Consider the following 14,034-nt stretch of genomic DNA (forward strand, 5'->3'; position numbering starts at 1 on the left):
TGATGATAATGATTGTGTATGATCCTCAAGCTGTCTATACAATCTTTCCTTGGAGAAATTGATGGAGTCCCCCCTCTGAAATAACTCAATGCAAAGCAGGACTGTCCTAAAAAAACTCGCAACATCTTCTTCATTGCTCGCAGTATAAAACAAGAACAATTGAATCTGTAAAGCAACAAAGATCAGATGAAAGCGCATTGTGTCCAAGCTCTTACGATCACGGATTCTTTGCTGACCACAGCTGAAGCTGGTAGCGCTATGCTAAGCTAGTGGCTGAGGTGGTCGGCTGCTGCTCAAGCGTTGTAGCGTTTGACAGAAAACGGAACAGGGTCCCCGTTGAAGCAAAAATTAAGTTGGGTAATGCCACTGCTTGTGTAAGGTATTCAGTGGGTAGCTGAGCAATTGTTGATCATTTTATTTTGTAAAATACCGGCCGGAGATTGCACAAAACGGACGAAGCTAACCAGAATGAATGACTTCTGTTTAAAACTACAACTCCCAGTTTAATAAAACACCTTCCGTTTCAACTGAAATGCCTTCCGTTTCAACTGAAATCCACAAATATTTGACATGTGTGTATGAGAGGTTTGACATATGTGTATAAGAGGTTTGACATATGTGTATGAGAGGTTTGACATATGTGTATGAGAGGTTTGACATATGCGTATGAGAGGTTTGACATATGTGTATGAGAGGTTTGATATATGTGTATGAGAGGTTTGATATATGTGTATGAGAGGTTTGACATATGTTTATGAGAGGTTTGACATATGTGTATGAGAGGTTTGACATATGTTTATGAGAGGTTTGACATATGTGTATGAGAGGTTTGACATATGTGTATGAGAGGTTTGACATATCTGTATGAGAGGTTTGACATGTTTATGAGAGGTTTGACATATGTTTATGAGAGGTTTGACATATGTGTATGAGAGGTGTGACATATGTGTATGAGAGGTTTAACATATGTTTATGAGAGGTTTGACATATGTGTATGAGAGGTTTGACATATGTGTATGAGAGGTTTGACATATGTATATGAGAGGTTTGACATATGTGTATGAGAGGTTTGACATATGTGTATGAGAGGTTTGATATATGTGTATGAGAGGTTTGACATATGTTTATGAGAGGTTTGACATATGTATATGAGAGGTTTGACATATGTGTATGAGAGGTTTGACATATGTATATGAGAGGTTTGACATATGTGTATGAGAGGTTTGACATATGTGTATGAGAGGTTTGACATATGTGTATGAGAGGTTTGACATATCTGTATGAGAGGTTTGACATGTTTATGAGAGGTTTGACATATGTGTATGAGAGGTTTGACATATGTGTATGAGAGGTTTGACATATCTGTATGAGAGGTTTGACATGTTTATGAGAGGTTTGACATATGTGTATGAGAGGTTTGACATATGTGTATGAGAGGTTTGACATATGTGTATGAGAGGTTTGACATGTGAATATGAGAGGTTTGCCATATGTATATGAGAGGTTTGACATATGTATATGAGAGGTTTGACATATGTGTATGAGAGGTTTGACATATGTATATGAGAGGTTTGACATATGTGTATGAGAGGTTTGACATATGTGTATGAGAGGTTTGACATATGTATATGAGAGGTTTGACATATGTGTATGAGAGGTTTGACATATGTATATGAGAGGTTTGACATATGTTTATGAGAGGTTTGACATATGTGTATGAGAGGTTTGACATATGTTTATGAGAGGTTTGACATATGTGTATGAGAGGTTTGACATATGTATATGAGAGGTTTGACATGTGAATATGAGAGGTTTGACATCTGTGTATGAGAGGTTTGACATATGTGTATGAGAGGTTTGACATATGTATATGAGAGGTTTGACATGTGAATATGAGAGGTTTGACATATGTGTATGAGAGGTTTTCACTAGTATATATGAAAGCTTTTCAGTAGTGTGTATGAGAGCTTTTGAGTAAGTTATATAAGAGGTAAATGTGTTTACTAGTTTATGTGAGAGCTTTTCACTAGTGTTTGTGCAAGGTTTTGAGTATAGTATGTGGAAGAGTTTAATTTCACATGTGTATATGGAAGTTAATTCTGATTTATGTCCCTGGTGGCACCTCATAGCTACCTGTGGTTCTTTTATATACCTCAATATAATAATAAGAAGACCCTCGGCTACATTGGTGGCAGCGGTGGGATGTCCGTTTACTGGACGTCCATCCCGAAAAACAAAGTTTGTGAGGTACAAATCAGAGTGATAGTTAGGTAGCAAAGGCTAGCCACTGCTAGTCCCGCGTGGCGTGTTTTTTTTTTTCTTTTCGCTGTACAGTTACTGCGGGATCCGCGTGAAGGACATCAGCCATCGTCTTGTCGATAGACAGTAAATAAAATTAAAAGCTCTTCAAATTAATACCGGATGTTACAAACATGCTCAACATCCCTCTATCCAGGGCTCATAAAAATAGCTTACAGTCATATAACACCTCTCTGATTCTGCTTGGAATTGTAGATTTGTAGAAAATGAGTATTTCATTGGGTGTCTTGCATATTTTTTTATCACTTTCTCACAAGATTAACGGAAATTAAATCTCAGTTTTATTGTGAACATTTTTTAAGTCAACTGTCTTTACACGTCCTACCACACCACAAAAATCATTCATGAAAAAACAAGATGATTGAAAATATTTTAGTTTTTTTATGTGGAGTAATAATGTTATTGTAAAAGTATAAGAGAAATGGCTTTTTACTGGAAGATTGAATAAGGAAACAAACATGCTCAGTAGGCTACCGTAAATGTGGTGAATCCTGCAGGAGTTTAAGTAAACATATGACTTTAATTACTCAGCTGACACAATACAAACCAATGCTACCTATTCAGGTAATAAAAAAAAACAATGCAAACCATATAAAATGAGGCATTGGAGTCACATTCTGTTTGATGGTGTGGTGTATTGGGGATGGTCGTCTTCAAAACAGCCGATGTGCAGATGGTAAGAGCTCTGCTGACACAGGCTTGGTCGAACACAGAAACTTTTATTGCCAACCAGGTCCGTATCAGAATCACAGGCTGATGCATCAAGTCTGGAGAGATCTTCAATTCCCAAATGTCCGTGCAATCTCTGTCCCTCTGTGAGTGCTTCTTTCATAAAGTAGGGTTAAAACATTCCTGTTTTTTGGGGTGGCCTTGAAGATACTGCTCGTTCCTATCATCCTATTGAGCCTCCCACACACTAACTGGGGAATTGGTTATTGCCAGAATGTTTTATTTTAGACTATTGTTATCTTGCATCGTCCCTAGACTCCCTACACAGCTGGTAAGTATCAGACACTACATATTTCTTATCGGTCCCAAAACTCTCTTGTCCAGCTGGTAAGTATCAGACATTACAATGGAAAAGAGACTAATTAGAAAAAGGAATAGGTTGTATGGTATATTCTTTGTTAGGGAGAAGAGCTTATAAGATACATACATCACTTCAAAGTGTTTGTGTTGACTGTAACAAAATAACAACAACTGCATGACTATAAAATATATAAAGGAATATATTACACATCTGAAACAGATCTACATTAGTTGTGCAGTAAATGTGGATTCTTAGTAAGATCTTTGTCAAGTTCAAAATGGCATCAAGTGAGTACAGATTAATTATTGTTCATAAGAATAATGGCAGGTAATGATTAACTACTCATAAACTACTCCAGTTTACTTGAAAGGATACAAAAATATTAAATAAACTTAATGCAATGTTTAAGTGATAAAGCTATATCTAAAGACTGATTTGTATGAATACTCAGGGTGTTCAGATACAGAAAATTATATTTAGGTAATTAGTAAGAAAGGAGTAGATACTGACTATAGGCTATGAGGTGGAATACTCATGAGGAAAGATGCTGGTACCCCTGATTGAAATATATAAATGACATCAATTAACCAATAGTAATTCAATGATTTGTTATCATAGGATATTGTTATTGAACTCTCATAACTTGTCAGTATATCCTTAAAGAATTATTACAGAAATGCTTGATAACGTATCATCAATTATCAAGTCATTGCTGATTCGTTCCTCACTAATTTCATATTTAGTTTACCATCAACTACTAATCAGCTGCTTGTCTAGTTTTAAACCTGAGATAATCATTAAATTATCGTGCACTAGGACTTTATCCCTCATTCATTCATAACATAAATGAATTCATAACACTTACATAATAAGAAAATGTTGAATGATTGGTCATCTGTCCCATAAGGAGTGACAAGCATTAAGTCATGAATTAAGTCACAATGAAGTCAGGAATATTTTATATGAAAGACAAGAAATTAAGAAAAAATAACAGATTCCAAGAACGGGAAGAACCCATAATTTGCAAGCTGTATTTTAGTCATTTATGACTGATCTGTATTAAAAATAGGAAAACAGTACAGAAAGGTATGAATTATTTGATCAAGAAAAAATAATAAAATATAAATGTGCTTTTGTTAATGTCAGTGTCACAGAATAGCAGACGGGGTTGTGTTCACATGACATTTTCTTTTCATTTTCACAAGTTTATTTTATTATTTGAAATTATTTGAATAATTTAATTTTGATTCTTACAACATTCCAGTTGGTGGCGGTAATGTGACATGTCTTTGTTTACCAACTGCAGTTAAGCAAAAACGAAGAAGAGAAGGTAGCAACAGCTAGCGTAACGGCACTAGCTTGATGGAAATTTCTAGCCACTACCACACTTTATGTTTTATTACAACTACAGTTGAATTATCGTATCATTTTAAAATCGTGGTGTGACCAGACTTTTGTAGTTTTGATGCGAAAAAAATTACAACATGGAAATAGGTAAGCTGTGATGTGTTTTCGAGCATTAAACATGTAGCTTTTGCTATATTAGCATGTGTAGGTTTGGTTCAATATGCTTAAACATTAGCCAGACAAATAGGCTAATGCTATGTCGAACAGCGCAACAAGCCGTGCGACAGTTAAACAGTCAAAACAAACAAGTTGATGTGTTAATATGATTACGTTTATATGTCTCGCGACAGTCTTTTGTGTACGTCTCAAGTAATTACATCTTCATGCTTTCTGTTACTCTCTGTGCCTGTAGTTTCATCTGCATTTAGCATTAGTGGTAGTACCCATTAATCCAGAAAAATGTCATTGCTATAGTTAAAGTTTCTAGCTTTAAGTTTAACTAATCATTGACCCTAGTGGGTCGAGGGATCTTGATGAAACGGATTGCATTTTGTATTATCATTATTATTATTATTATTAACGTTGAATTTACTTAATAATTTAAGATGCCACTAGACCTGCACGTCACAGGAGCTGCAGCAGTAAAAGAAAAATAGGCAGACCATCCTTCAGATTCGTTAATACTATCGAAAACAATACACTTACTTTAAAAGACAAATAAGTACAAGAGGACATTTAAAACGATTACGAAAGAGTAATAATAATCAAGATTAGATTCCATGCAGAAAAAAAAATATTTGAGCAGATCATGGTGGCTCTGCATCTAAGGGCACAAGCAGGAATCAAAGAGGTGAAAAGGTCAGTAATGCAACTTGGGGCAAGGCTTTGAAAAACACCAATAAACCAATTCTGAACGCTACACCAAATCACTGCAAGAACAGGAGTGTTCTACATCATTAAAGGGATAATCCGGAGTAAAATGCACTTTAGATCAATTTACGGGATGTTGGGAGTACATACGTTGAGTTGACATCAAAATCATGTCATTCGGATGTGTTTTGAGAATTTCGATTTGACTGTTTTTAGCCAAAAGTCGTTAGCCTGGAGGTGACAGGGGCATATCATGTCACCGCTACAAAACGCTATTTTTATACCTCTTCTACATCTCCAAACAACATAACACTTACGTGGTAGTGAGTAGAGGGTCCCTAAAGCCAAACCGAAGTGTCCCGAGGTCTTCATGTGGTCGGATATAGAGTCCAGAATGAATTTAATCAAGCCAGTACCTGCTCTCAATCAGAGCCTCTTCCGTCAACAGGAGGCTATCTCACGCGAGACATCACGTCACGTGACATTTCAAAATTCTAACCTGTTAGTAAGCTAGGCTTTGCTGTTGCATACAACTTCATTTCACTTTCGAAAGAAATACTGGACTATGTTTGTAAAAAAAATGGCAATGAAATTGTGACTTTCCAGAGCGAGTTACTCCACACTCGGCAATCAACTACGGACTCACGTAGCAGTCATGTCATGTAGCGGTGACATGATATGCCCCCGTCACCTCCAGGCTAACGACTTTTGGCTAAAAACGGTCAAATCTAAATTCTCAAAACACATCCGAATGACATGATTTTGATGTCAACTCAACGTATGTACTCCCAACATCCCGTAAATTGATCTAAAGTGCATTTTATTCCGGATTATCCCTTTAAGAGGTTACGAGACATCCAGGACTCGAAGGGAGCAAGACGGGCTGTGTGATGCATTTATGGAGAAATTATACTGAAGATACTGACGGCTTTAAAGTTGAAAAAAAAATTTAAGTTCCAGATAACCTGACCAGATAGCAATGTATTCAGAAAACAGCAGCCCAACATTTCAGGAGCACTACTTTAATCCAAAAGTTTCACGTCTTTTAGATCTTGACTGCATCTCTGAAGGTGCCGTGATCATTTACAGACTATTTAAAGAAATAGTAAACAGCATTTTTCTTTAAATGACAACCTTGCACAGAGGAGTAGAACTTAGAATTTTTTTTTTTAAATATCCTGAATCACTTAATATTGCCCCTTCCTTTAAGTGTTAAATCAGCTGTTTGATTTCCCATAAATTGTATATACATTCCAACACATTTATTGGTTATGCAGTTAAGATTAAAGTACTTCAATATATCTTGATTTGAGTTAACTGGCTTACACATCAGAATCACTGACAATGAACTGCACACGTGCTGTGTCTTTCATTCATGTTAGATTCACTTAAACTCCGTTTGTGTGAACAGTTTTTGCAAAACGTGACCCATTTAATGAGGGAATGGCACATCCCCATTTACATTTTGTCTTGATGTTTTGATCTCTTGTTATTTCCTTCTTCAGATCCATTAGTACTTCCCTTTTATTACATTTGCATACAAAGACAGCCTTCACGGATAAAGTTTGCGGTCAGGGAACTAGTTTTATGTAAATACTGTGTTTTGCAGTGGTTATGGAGATGGATGAGCTGGATCCGAGGACGCTGGAGCTTCAGAACTACAAGAGGATGGTAGGGAGTCATAACGGTGAGTGCATATTTATGTGACTAGAAAAAAAAAAGTGGCGTTTTCTCAATTAAGTCGAGGTCTGCTGGAGTATATTCAGTCATGATTTATTATCTTTTGTCCATTGATGGCCTTATTATGCAACAAGGATGCAAATTAGCTCCAAATCCATATTCAGGATACTTTAACCTGCAATTTTCTGGAATTTTGCTTAAAAAAAAAATGCTAAAAATCAGTCATCTCAGGTTTATTGAATGTTAATTTTCTTTTTGACAATACACAATAATGTCTGCAGTGTGCTTTTTGTTTGTTGCATATCACAATCTCAGTCATGTATATTTTTTTCCCCCCAGAAAATATGTCTGAATCTTCATACGGGACCTCCGCGAATGAAACTTCCGGGAAAATGAGACAATTTGAAAACAGCCCTTACTTTCTCGATCCAACAAAAAGAGCGGTCGTAGTTTTAACCAGGCTCCCTGAATGTACCATCAGTGCACTGCAACCACCAACGCCGCAGCAGTTCTACAGTGAGGCAGAGTCCCCCGGCAGCTCCGATTCCGACATGTTGTGGGAACCAGACGACGATTCTGGAGATTCGGACTTTTCGGTTTCAAATGTCAAACAGAAAATTTCAAAACCCAAAAAGAGTGACTTTATAGGAACGCCTCCATCAGCAAAAACTGCGTCTCAACTGTCAACGGGCAGTAACGAAAGCAGTGGTAAGGCTGATCACTGACACTGTGATGTAAACGCACTTTCATCTACAAATGAAAAGTGGTGGCAAAAAAAAATGCCCAAGATTTGAGTTTCACATTTCTCGTGAATCTGTTTTGTCGTCCCCCCCACCCCCCCACAGTGTCAGAAAGAGGCCCAGTTGTAGTATTATCAGCCGCTTTTGCCCACACCTCTACTGAAACCACAACGGTCCGCCCTGATATCCCAGAGGAAGAGCTCAAACTGGACATGACTGTGCTGGCCAGGAGGAGAGCCATGAGGTGGCAGCGAGGGAAAATAGTGGATATAGTTACGAAAGGTAAGAGAGAAGGAAGAAAAGAAAAAAAAGGTTTGAAAGACATCGTATATTTATTGTTAGATGATAGAGCTGGCTGAGAATGATTAGTCGGTCACTTCTAAAATTTACAGTCATGTGTATTTTGATTCAGTTTTTCCGATCATAATCCTTGGACCCTATAAGTAACTTTCTAAATCAGTTTTTCTCAGTTTTTGTGTATTTTGGCTGGAACAACATCCCATTTTATAATGAGCTTGGTTGCAAAACCAAGCTGTCTGTGGGTCATTTTTGAGGAAACATTACAGAATCTTATTTCATGTTGTTATGACAGATGTAAACATCTGTAAAACGACAACCATGTAGAGATCAGTTGTTAACGTTCGCCTTTAAAAGATTAAAAAAAAAACTTGTTTCTTCACCTAGCTTGTGCAAGCTTCTCCAACATCCTGCTATAGCCCCACCCAGCTAATAAAGCTCCACCCCACAAGTAGCCACAGTTGGTTTGCGCTGGTTTCTCCTACGTGGATAATTCAGGCTGTCTGACCGTGCCTTTCTAAAGGCTAAAGGCGAGGGGAACTTTAATGGTATAGTGTTCCTTGGGATGCTCCCCAGTCCTGATTTCCTTCAGTTGACCCATCAAACAGTTTGGTCTAACGGCAGCAAATGTTTCTGTGGGCGGTTTGTGTCAATGTAATATCTAAATGAAAGCCAGAGCCTAATGTTTCAGAGGGGGAAATTGCCCACCCTTCTGTGTTTTTGATGTGTCCTTAATCCTGTAGAGTGAATGATGCTTTCCTTTTCTCACAATAACTTTTGAACTGCAATAAGACAGGTGATGATGAACTGAGAGAGATTTCACCCATTTGTCTTGACTTTTTAATCTTTGCAGAAGATGGACGGTTAAAGTACAAAGTTCATTTTCAAGAAAAAGGGAAGAGCCTTGTATCAGGACATCACATAGCGTCCGACTTGACACCCAAGCTGGAGCAGCTGTATGTCGGTGCCCGTCTTGTTATTCAGTCTTCAGATGACACCCGTTGCTTCCTACCTGGTGTTTTGGCCGAGCTTCCCAGCAGAAAGAACCGCTTGAGGTTTGTGTTTGAACGTGTGTTTGTCACTGCGTCGGTGATGCGGTCGGTGCCTTACACTTTCCTACAGAAAATCCAAACGCATCACTAAAAGGTCTGATTTGATGGAAATGTATTTTTACCTTTCCAGGTTCTTGGTCTTTCAAGATGATCACAAGCCGTTTTATGTTGGTTTACCTTCGCTTCACCTTGTGTGCAAACCACGTAAGTGGGACTTGTTTTCATACCCTCACTCACACTCTCCATTACTCGCATGGTGCACTGCTCGTGATGGCAGGACCAGTTCTCTTAAGAAATACTGCATCTGTATTGAAAGATAAAGACAGTCATTTGAAACCTTTTCAGATCAGAGACGCGTGTATTTTTAGTTGCTCTGTTTTTCTTTGTATGCTGTCTGGCCCAAAAATAATAATGATGATATAAAATAAAAAAAACACGTTGTCTAATAGACCACTTTTAACTTTGATTATGGCATTAATTCGCCATGTCATTGTTTTGATAGGCTTATGTAATGTCACAACATTCTTTTCCTGCCCACTTTGTATTTATTCTTCTGCAACATCTTGTATTGATGATAGGAGAGTCGGACCTTTGCATAAAGTCTTCTCCATCACATTCCAAAGATTTTCGTTGGGATAAATTCAGACACCGTGGTGGCCAATGCATGTGTGGAGAAGATGTCGTATTTCCCTGAATCACTTTTACACACTTTAGGCCCAGTGAACACTGGAATTGTCATCTTCGAATATGCTCATATCTATAAGGACACAAATTCTTTCATCTACTCCTACTCGAGCCTGTAAGGGTTCACATTAGTACCTAACATTTTTTTCCTACAGTGGAAGATGCTCTAGATGACATCCAAGACGACGCTCACAGGTGTTTCATGAAACAATATCTGGAGACCTGGCCGTACCCCCATTTAACCCATTACAAGGTCGGGCAGTGCATCAACGTTGAAGTAAATGCCGTCCAGCAGAAGTGCGAGGTTGAGGAGGTTGATTGCAGTTTGATACAGGTTGTTTTTCAGGTCAGTATCTCTCGTTTCTGTTTTTTATTTTCATCGTAGTTAGATCATTGACCTTCCCAGGTCTTGAAATGATGCCAGTAAAACCTCTGATAGACAACACATGATGAATTAAACTATGTCATCATTTGTTTTCACAAAAACAAAAACAAAATACAAAAGCAGTGCCAGAAAGACTAAGTACACACTTACTGCTTCCATAGAATTAAGAAGATCAGGAGCTGTAAGGTGCATCTATGTGAGAGACAAATAATGTCGTACTGAAAACTGCTTCAAGTTAAGTTGTTGACATCTTAGGTGCTGTAGGCATTTAAGGTTGTATTCACCTAATTTTAGGACATGGGATAGAATAAAAATAATAATTAGAATAATCAGGTTTGGATTAAAGAGAATCTGAGATTGGTCTTTTCGTAGAGCCTGTATGGTGTTTTCTCCACACATTAGCTGTTTTTTTTTTTCAATCTAACAATCAGTTAGATTTGAAGGAAATCAATGAACTTTCCTCGAAATTCCTACCACCGGTCATCAGTAGGTGGTGGTATAGCTTAGAAAAAGAAAGAAAAAAAAAGATATCACCCAGTATCTATGTTCAACAGATTTTCAGAAATATTTGGCTCTGCCGTGGCCTGCTTTCATGTTCATTCATCTTTAATATCTTTGTTCATCGTACAGGATGATCCAAACAAGGAGTGGATCCATCGAGGCTCCCTACGATTGGAGCACATGTCCAGATTCTTGAAGTTGAAAGAATTGGAAGAAGATAAAGCAAACACAGACCCCGAGTAGCTTACAGAGATGACACGTACACATTAAAATTGCTTAAGAAGTTTATAAAAAAAAAGAAAAAAGATAAAAAATCTCAAATAAAACCATTTATTATTTACCACCCGATATAAAATAAATTGAATCGTCTCAACCCCGAATGGAATTTGACTCCTGAGCCATTTAATCACATCTATTGCGATTTTTCTTCTAGTTTAACTGTAACGAACTGCACAAGTGTTCACATATAGTTACTTGGTGTATTATTTCACTTTATAATACATTTGTATATTATCACACATAGAAACTATAAACCATACATGGATTTCAAGTGGCTGTTCAAAGAAGCAAATGAGCAAGATATTCAATCCTGTCTTTTATTACCTTTTATTACCTTAAATTTATTTATTGAGCTAGATGAAAGCCCAAGCTGAATTGATTGAAGTTGTTATTTTTTTCTTTCATCTCAAAAAGTATCTGTTTTTTTTTCTTAATGCCATGCGGTTTAATATCCTATCATTTCTGTGCATTATTTACATTTCCATGCTCATAATGTTTGTCATTATGAAAACAAATAAAGTTTTACAGTTTGTATCGATTTGTCCTTTGCAAGTAGCCTAATTTCTATTCTTCTGTACAGCATAAACAGTCAGGTCCTACAGTTCTGCAGACCTCCATTTACTATTTTCACGTAGAAAAAGCTAAGAAAAAGGACGTTTTAGAAACTTAAAGGTTTGTTGTGTTTCCACCTACCAGACTGCTGTGTAACAAGCGTATCTTCGCAGAAGCAGAAATGACAGCTCTAAGGAAGCATCACATCATAGAACAGGTCAACAGGCACACTCAAAGGCAAGAAACTGAGAGTATGAAATGTGTATATATGTGATAAGGTGTTAGCACCATCACCTCACAGCAGAAAATTCCTGGCTGGGGCCTTTCAGTGTTTTCTCTCTGTGTATGCGTGGGTTCTCTCCGGGTTCCTCCGTACTCGCCCTTCTTTGTGGGCAGTACCCTTCCTTCATGCTCGGGTAGACTACCAGAGGCTGGCAACTTGAGCGTTCTATGCAGTGGCTTAGCTGTTCTAAGAACTGCGCTCTTCTAGACAGAGATTACTGATGTTGTTCCCAGGATCTGTTGGAGCCGCTCTCCCAGTTTGGGGGTCTTGGCCTCAAGTGCTCAAATCACCTGTACACCATTCCCACCACTTGCTTATGTCTTACCTGCCTGCATCTTACAACCTGCTACTATGTGCTGGACTGTCTCAGAAGCCTCTCTGCACAGCCTTCACCTGGGGTCCTGTCTGGTGTGGTGGACCCCAGCCTCTGTTGCTCTTGTGCTCAGGGCCTGTTCTTGAGCTGCCATGATCAGTGCCTCTGTGCTGTCTTTCAGACCACTACTTCAATCTGTTGATGGTACATGCCATGCAGAGGCTTATCTTTCCATTATAGTTCCTGCTCTTCCTCCTCGCCTCTCCTGGGTTTCAGCAGCCTGAAAAACTCACTTAGCAGTTCATCACTGGGTGCCATCTCCCTGATGTTCGTTGGTATTTGTTGTTTTATCCTGGATAGTGACTCTGACGCTCAGTAGCACCGGGCCTCCGACTTTCTGCTGAAGGTACTGTCACAGGGTGCTGGATTTTGGCTGAAACCCTCCGTGTATTGCGAGTTGTTGCCAGAACCTTTTCTTATTTCAGCCTGATGATGTGGTCAGCTAACTGTGTGTAGGACTATATTACCTTGCTTTACATTACATTACATTTACACAGTTATTTTTGTCAATTTAGTGAGACGTGCATATTCACACGTATTATATCTTTCATGTATTAATTATATATTTCGTGTTTTATTTCCCTTTCCCTCTGAAAATTATTCCACAAATCATAAAAGTGTTTATTTCTTGATGTGTAGATGATGTGTTATCAGTAGCCAAAGACATATCCCATCATAATGTATTGAGAATTATTTGACTGGTAATGTGAACAATACCAGTTTTAAATAACACAGAATACTCGTGAATGTCGGGAGGTCGCTTCTGAAAGAGGAACCACATTCAATTATGTGGTTCTAGTTTCCAAAATGTTGCAATGTGTGATAAACGAGTATACTGTCGTCTCACTCGGAAGCAGACAAAAACAGAACCAATAACTTAATTAGAAATACAGAAATTGGTTATACAGAAAGGATCTTTTTTTTTATTCGTGCTTACATTTGCCACATCCTTTTTTCACTTCTCTGATCCGTTTCTGACCTTATCATACCATTACATGTTGAGTTTTGAAGTGAGGTATCTCAAATAGCTTTTGCTCTGGTTGTTTCAAATCGTGTCAATGTTTTTACCTGCTTGTAACAATATATTATGTAAAAACAAAATGTCAAACACTTTCAATTAAGTTGTTTTCATCTTGATTTTGTGGAGATTGACTGCATTTTGCAGTATGTGTACCTTTTGTAATAGGTTATAATGTAGTGCAGTAGCTATTACACTTAGAAATAGAGAACAAGACTAAAAATATTGTTAAAACTGTGCAATTGGGATTTCTGAATTGAATTTGACAGTCAGTTGAAGTCTACAATGATTTAAATGCAATCACTTAGCTGCTTTATACTGAAAAAAAGATAATTGTTGAACCAACTCAAATTAATTGAATTATGTTAGTTTTTTTTTTATATTAGTTTTTTTACCTCAACAATGTTAAGTCAGATTTACTCAAATCATTTAGTTTCTTTCAATACAAGAATTTCAAATTACTGTGACTCAATGTTATTGGAAGACTGTAAAACTTTTTATAAACAGTTGATTATTCCAAAATTAAGTTAATAGTCACATCATACTTAATAAAATATCTTATTTTAGTACTTTACTTCAGACGTTTAGATTAAAGGGTTTTGACTAATGATAGGTTTTTTATGC

At 37.5% G+C, this 14,034-nt stretch overlaps 1 protein-coding gene across 1 annotated transcript; it reads left to right on the plus strand.

The window, feature by feature from the left end:
• Positions 1-4,666: 4,666 nt before the first annotated feature.
• LOC142394634 (histone-lysine N-methyltransferase SETDB1-B-like) lies at positions 4,667-13,737 on the plus strand. The gene is made up of 8 exons (XM_075478382.1): positions 4,667-4,843; positions 7,176-7,253; positions 7,586-7,954; positions 8,092-8,268; positions 9,137-9,338; positions 9,466-9,539; positions 10,175-10,365; positions 11,035-13,737. The coding sequence occupies exons 1-8, from the start codon at positions 4,834-4,836 to the stop codon at positions 11,146-11,148; spliced, it is 1,215 nt and encodes a 404-aa protein (XP_075334497.1). The 5' UTR covers positions 4,667-4,833; the 3' UTR covers positions 11,149-13,737.
• Positions 13,738-14,034: the final 297 nt, after the last annotated feature.

Source organism: Odontesthes bonariensis, chromosome 2, assembly GCF_027942865.1.
Source record: "Odontesthes bonariensis isolate fOdoBon6 chromosome 2, fOdoBon6.hap1, whole genome shotgun sequence".
NCBI lineage: Eukaryota > Metazoa > Chordata > Actinopteri > Atheriniformes > Atherinopsidae > Odontesthes > Odontesthes bonariensis.

Bases quoted from the DNA above. Each gene is read 5' to 3' on its own strand.
- LOC142394634 (XM_075478382.1), top strand. The intron at 8,269-9,136 runs GTAAGAGAGAAG...TAATCTTTGCAG, and splicing joins AGTGGATATAGTTACGAAAG to AAGATGGACGGTTAAAGTAC. The intron at 9,339-9,465 runs GTTTGTGTTTGA...TTACCTTTCCAG, and splicing joins AGCAGAAAGAACCGCTTGAG to GTTCTTGGTCTTTCAAGATG.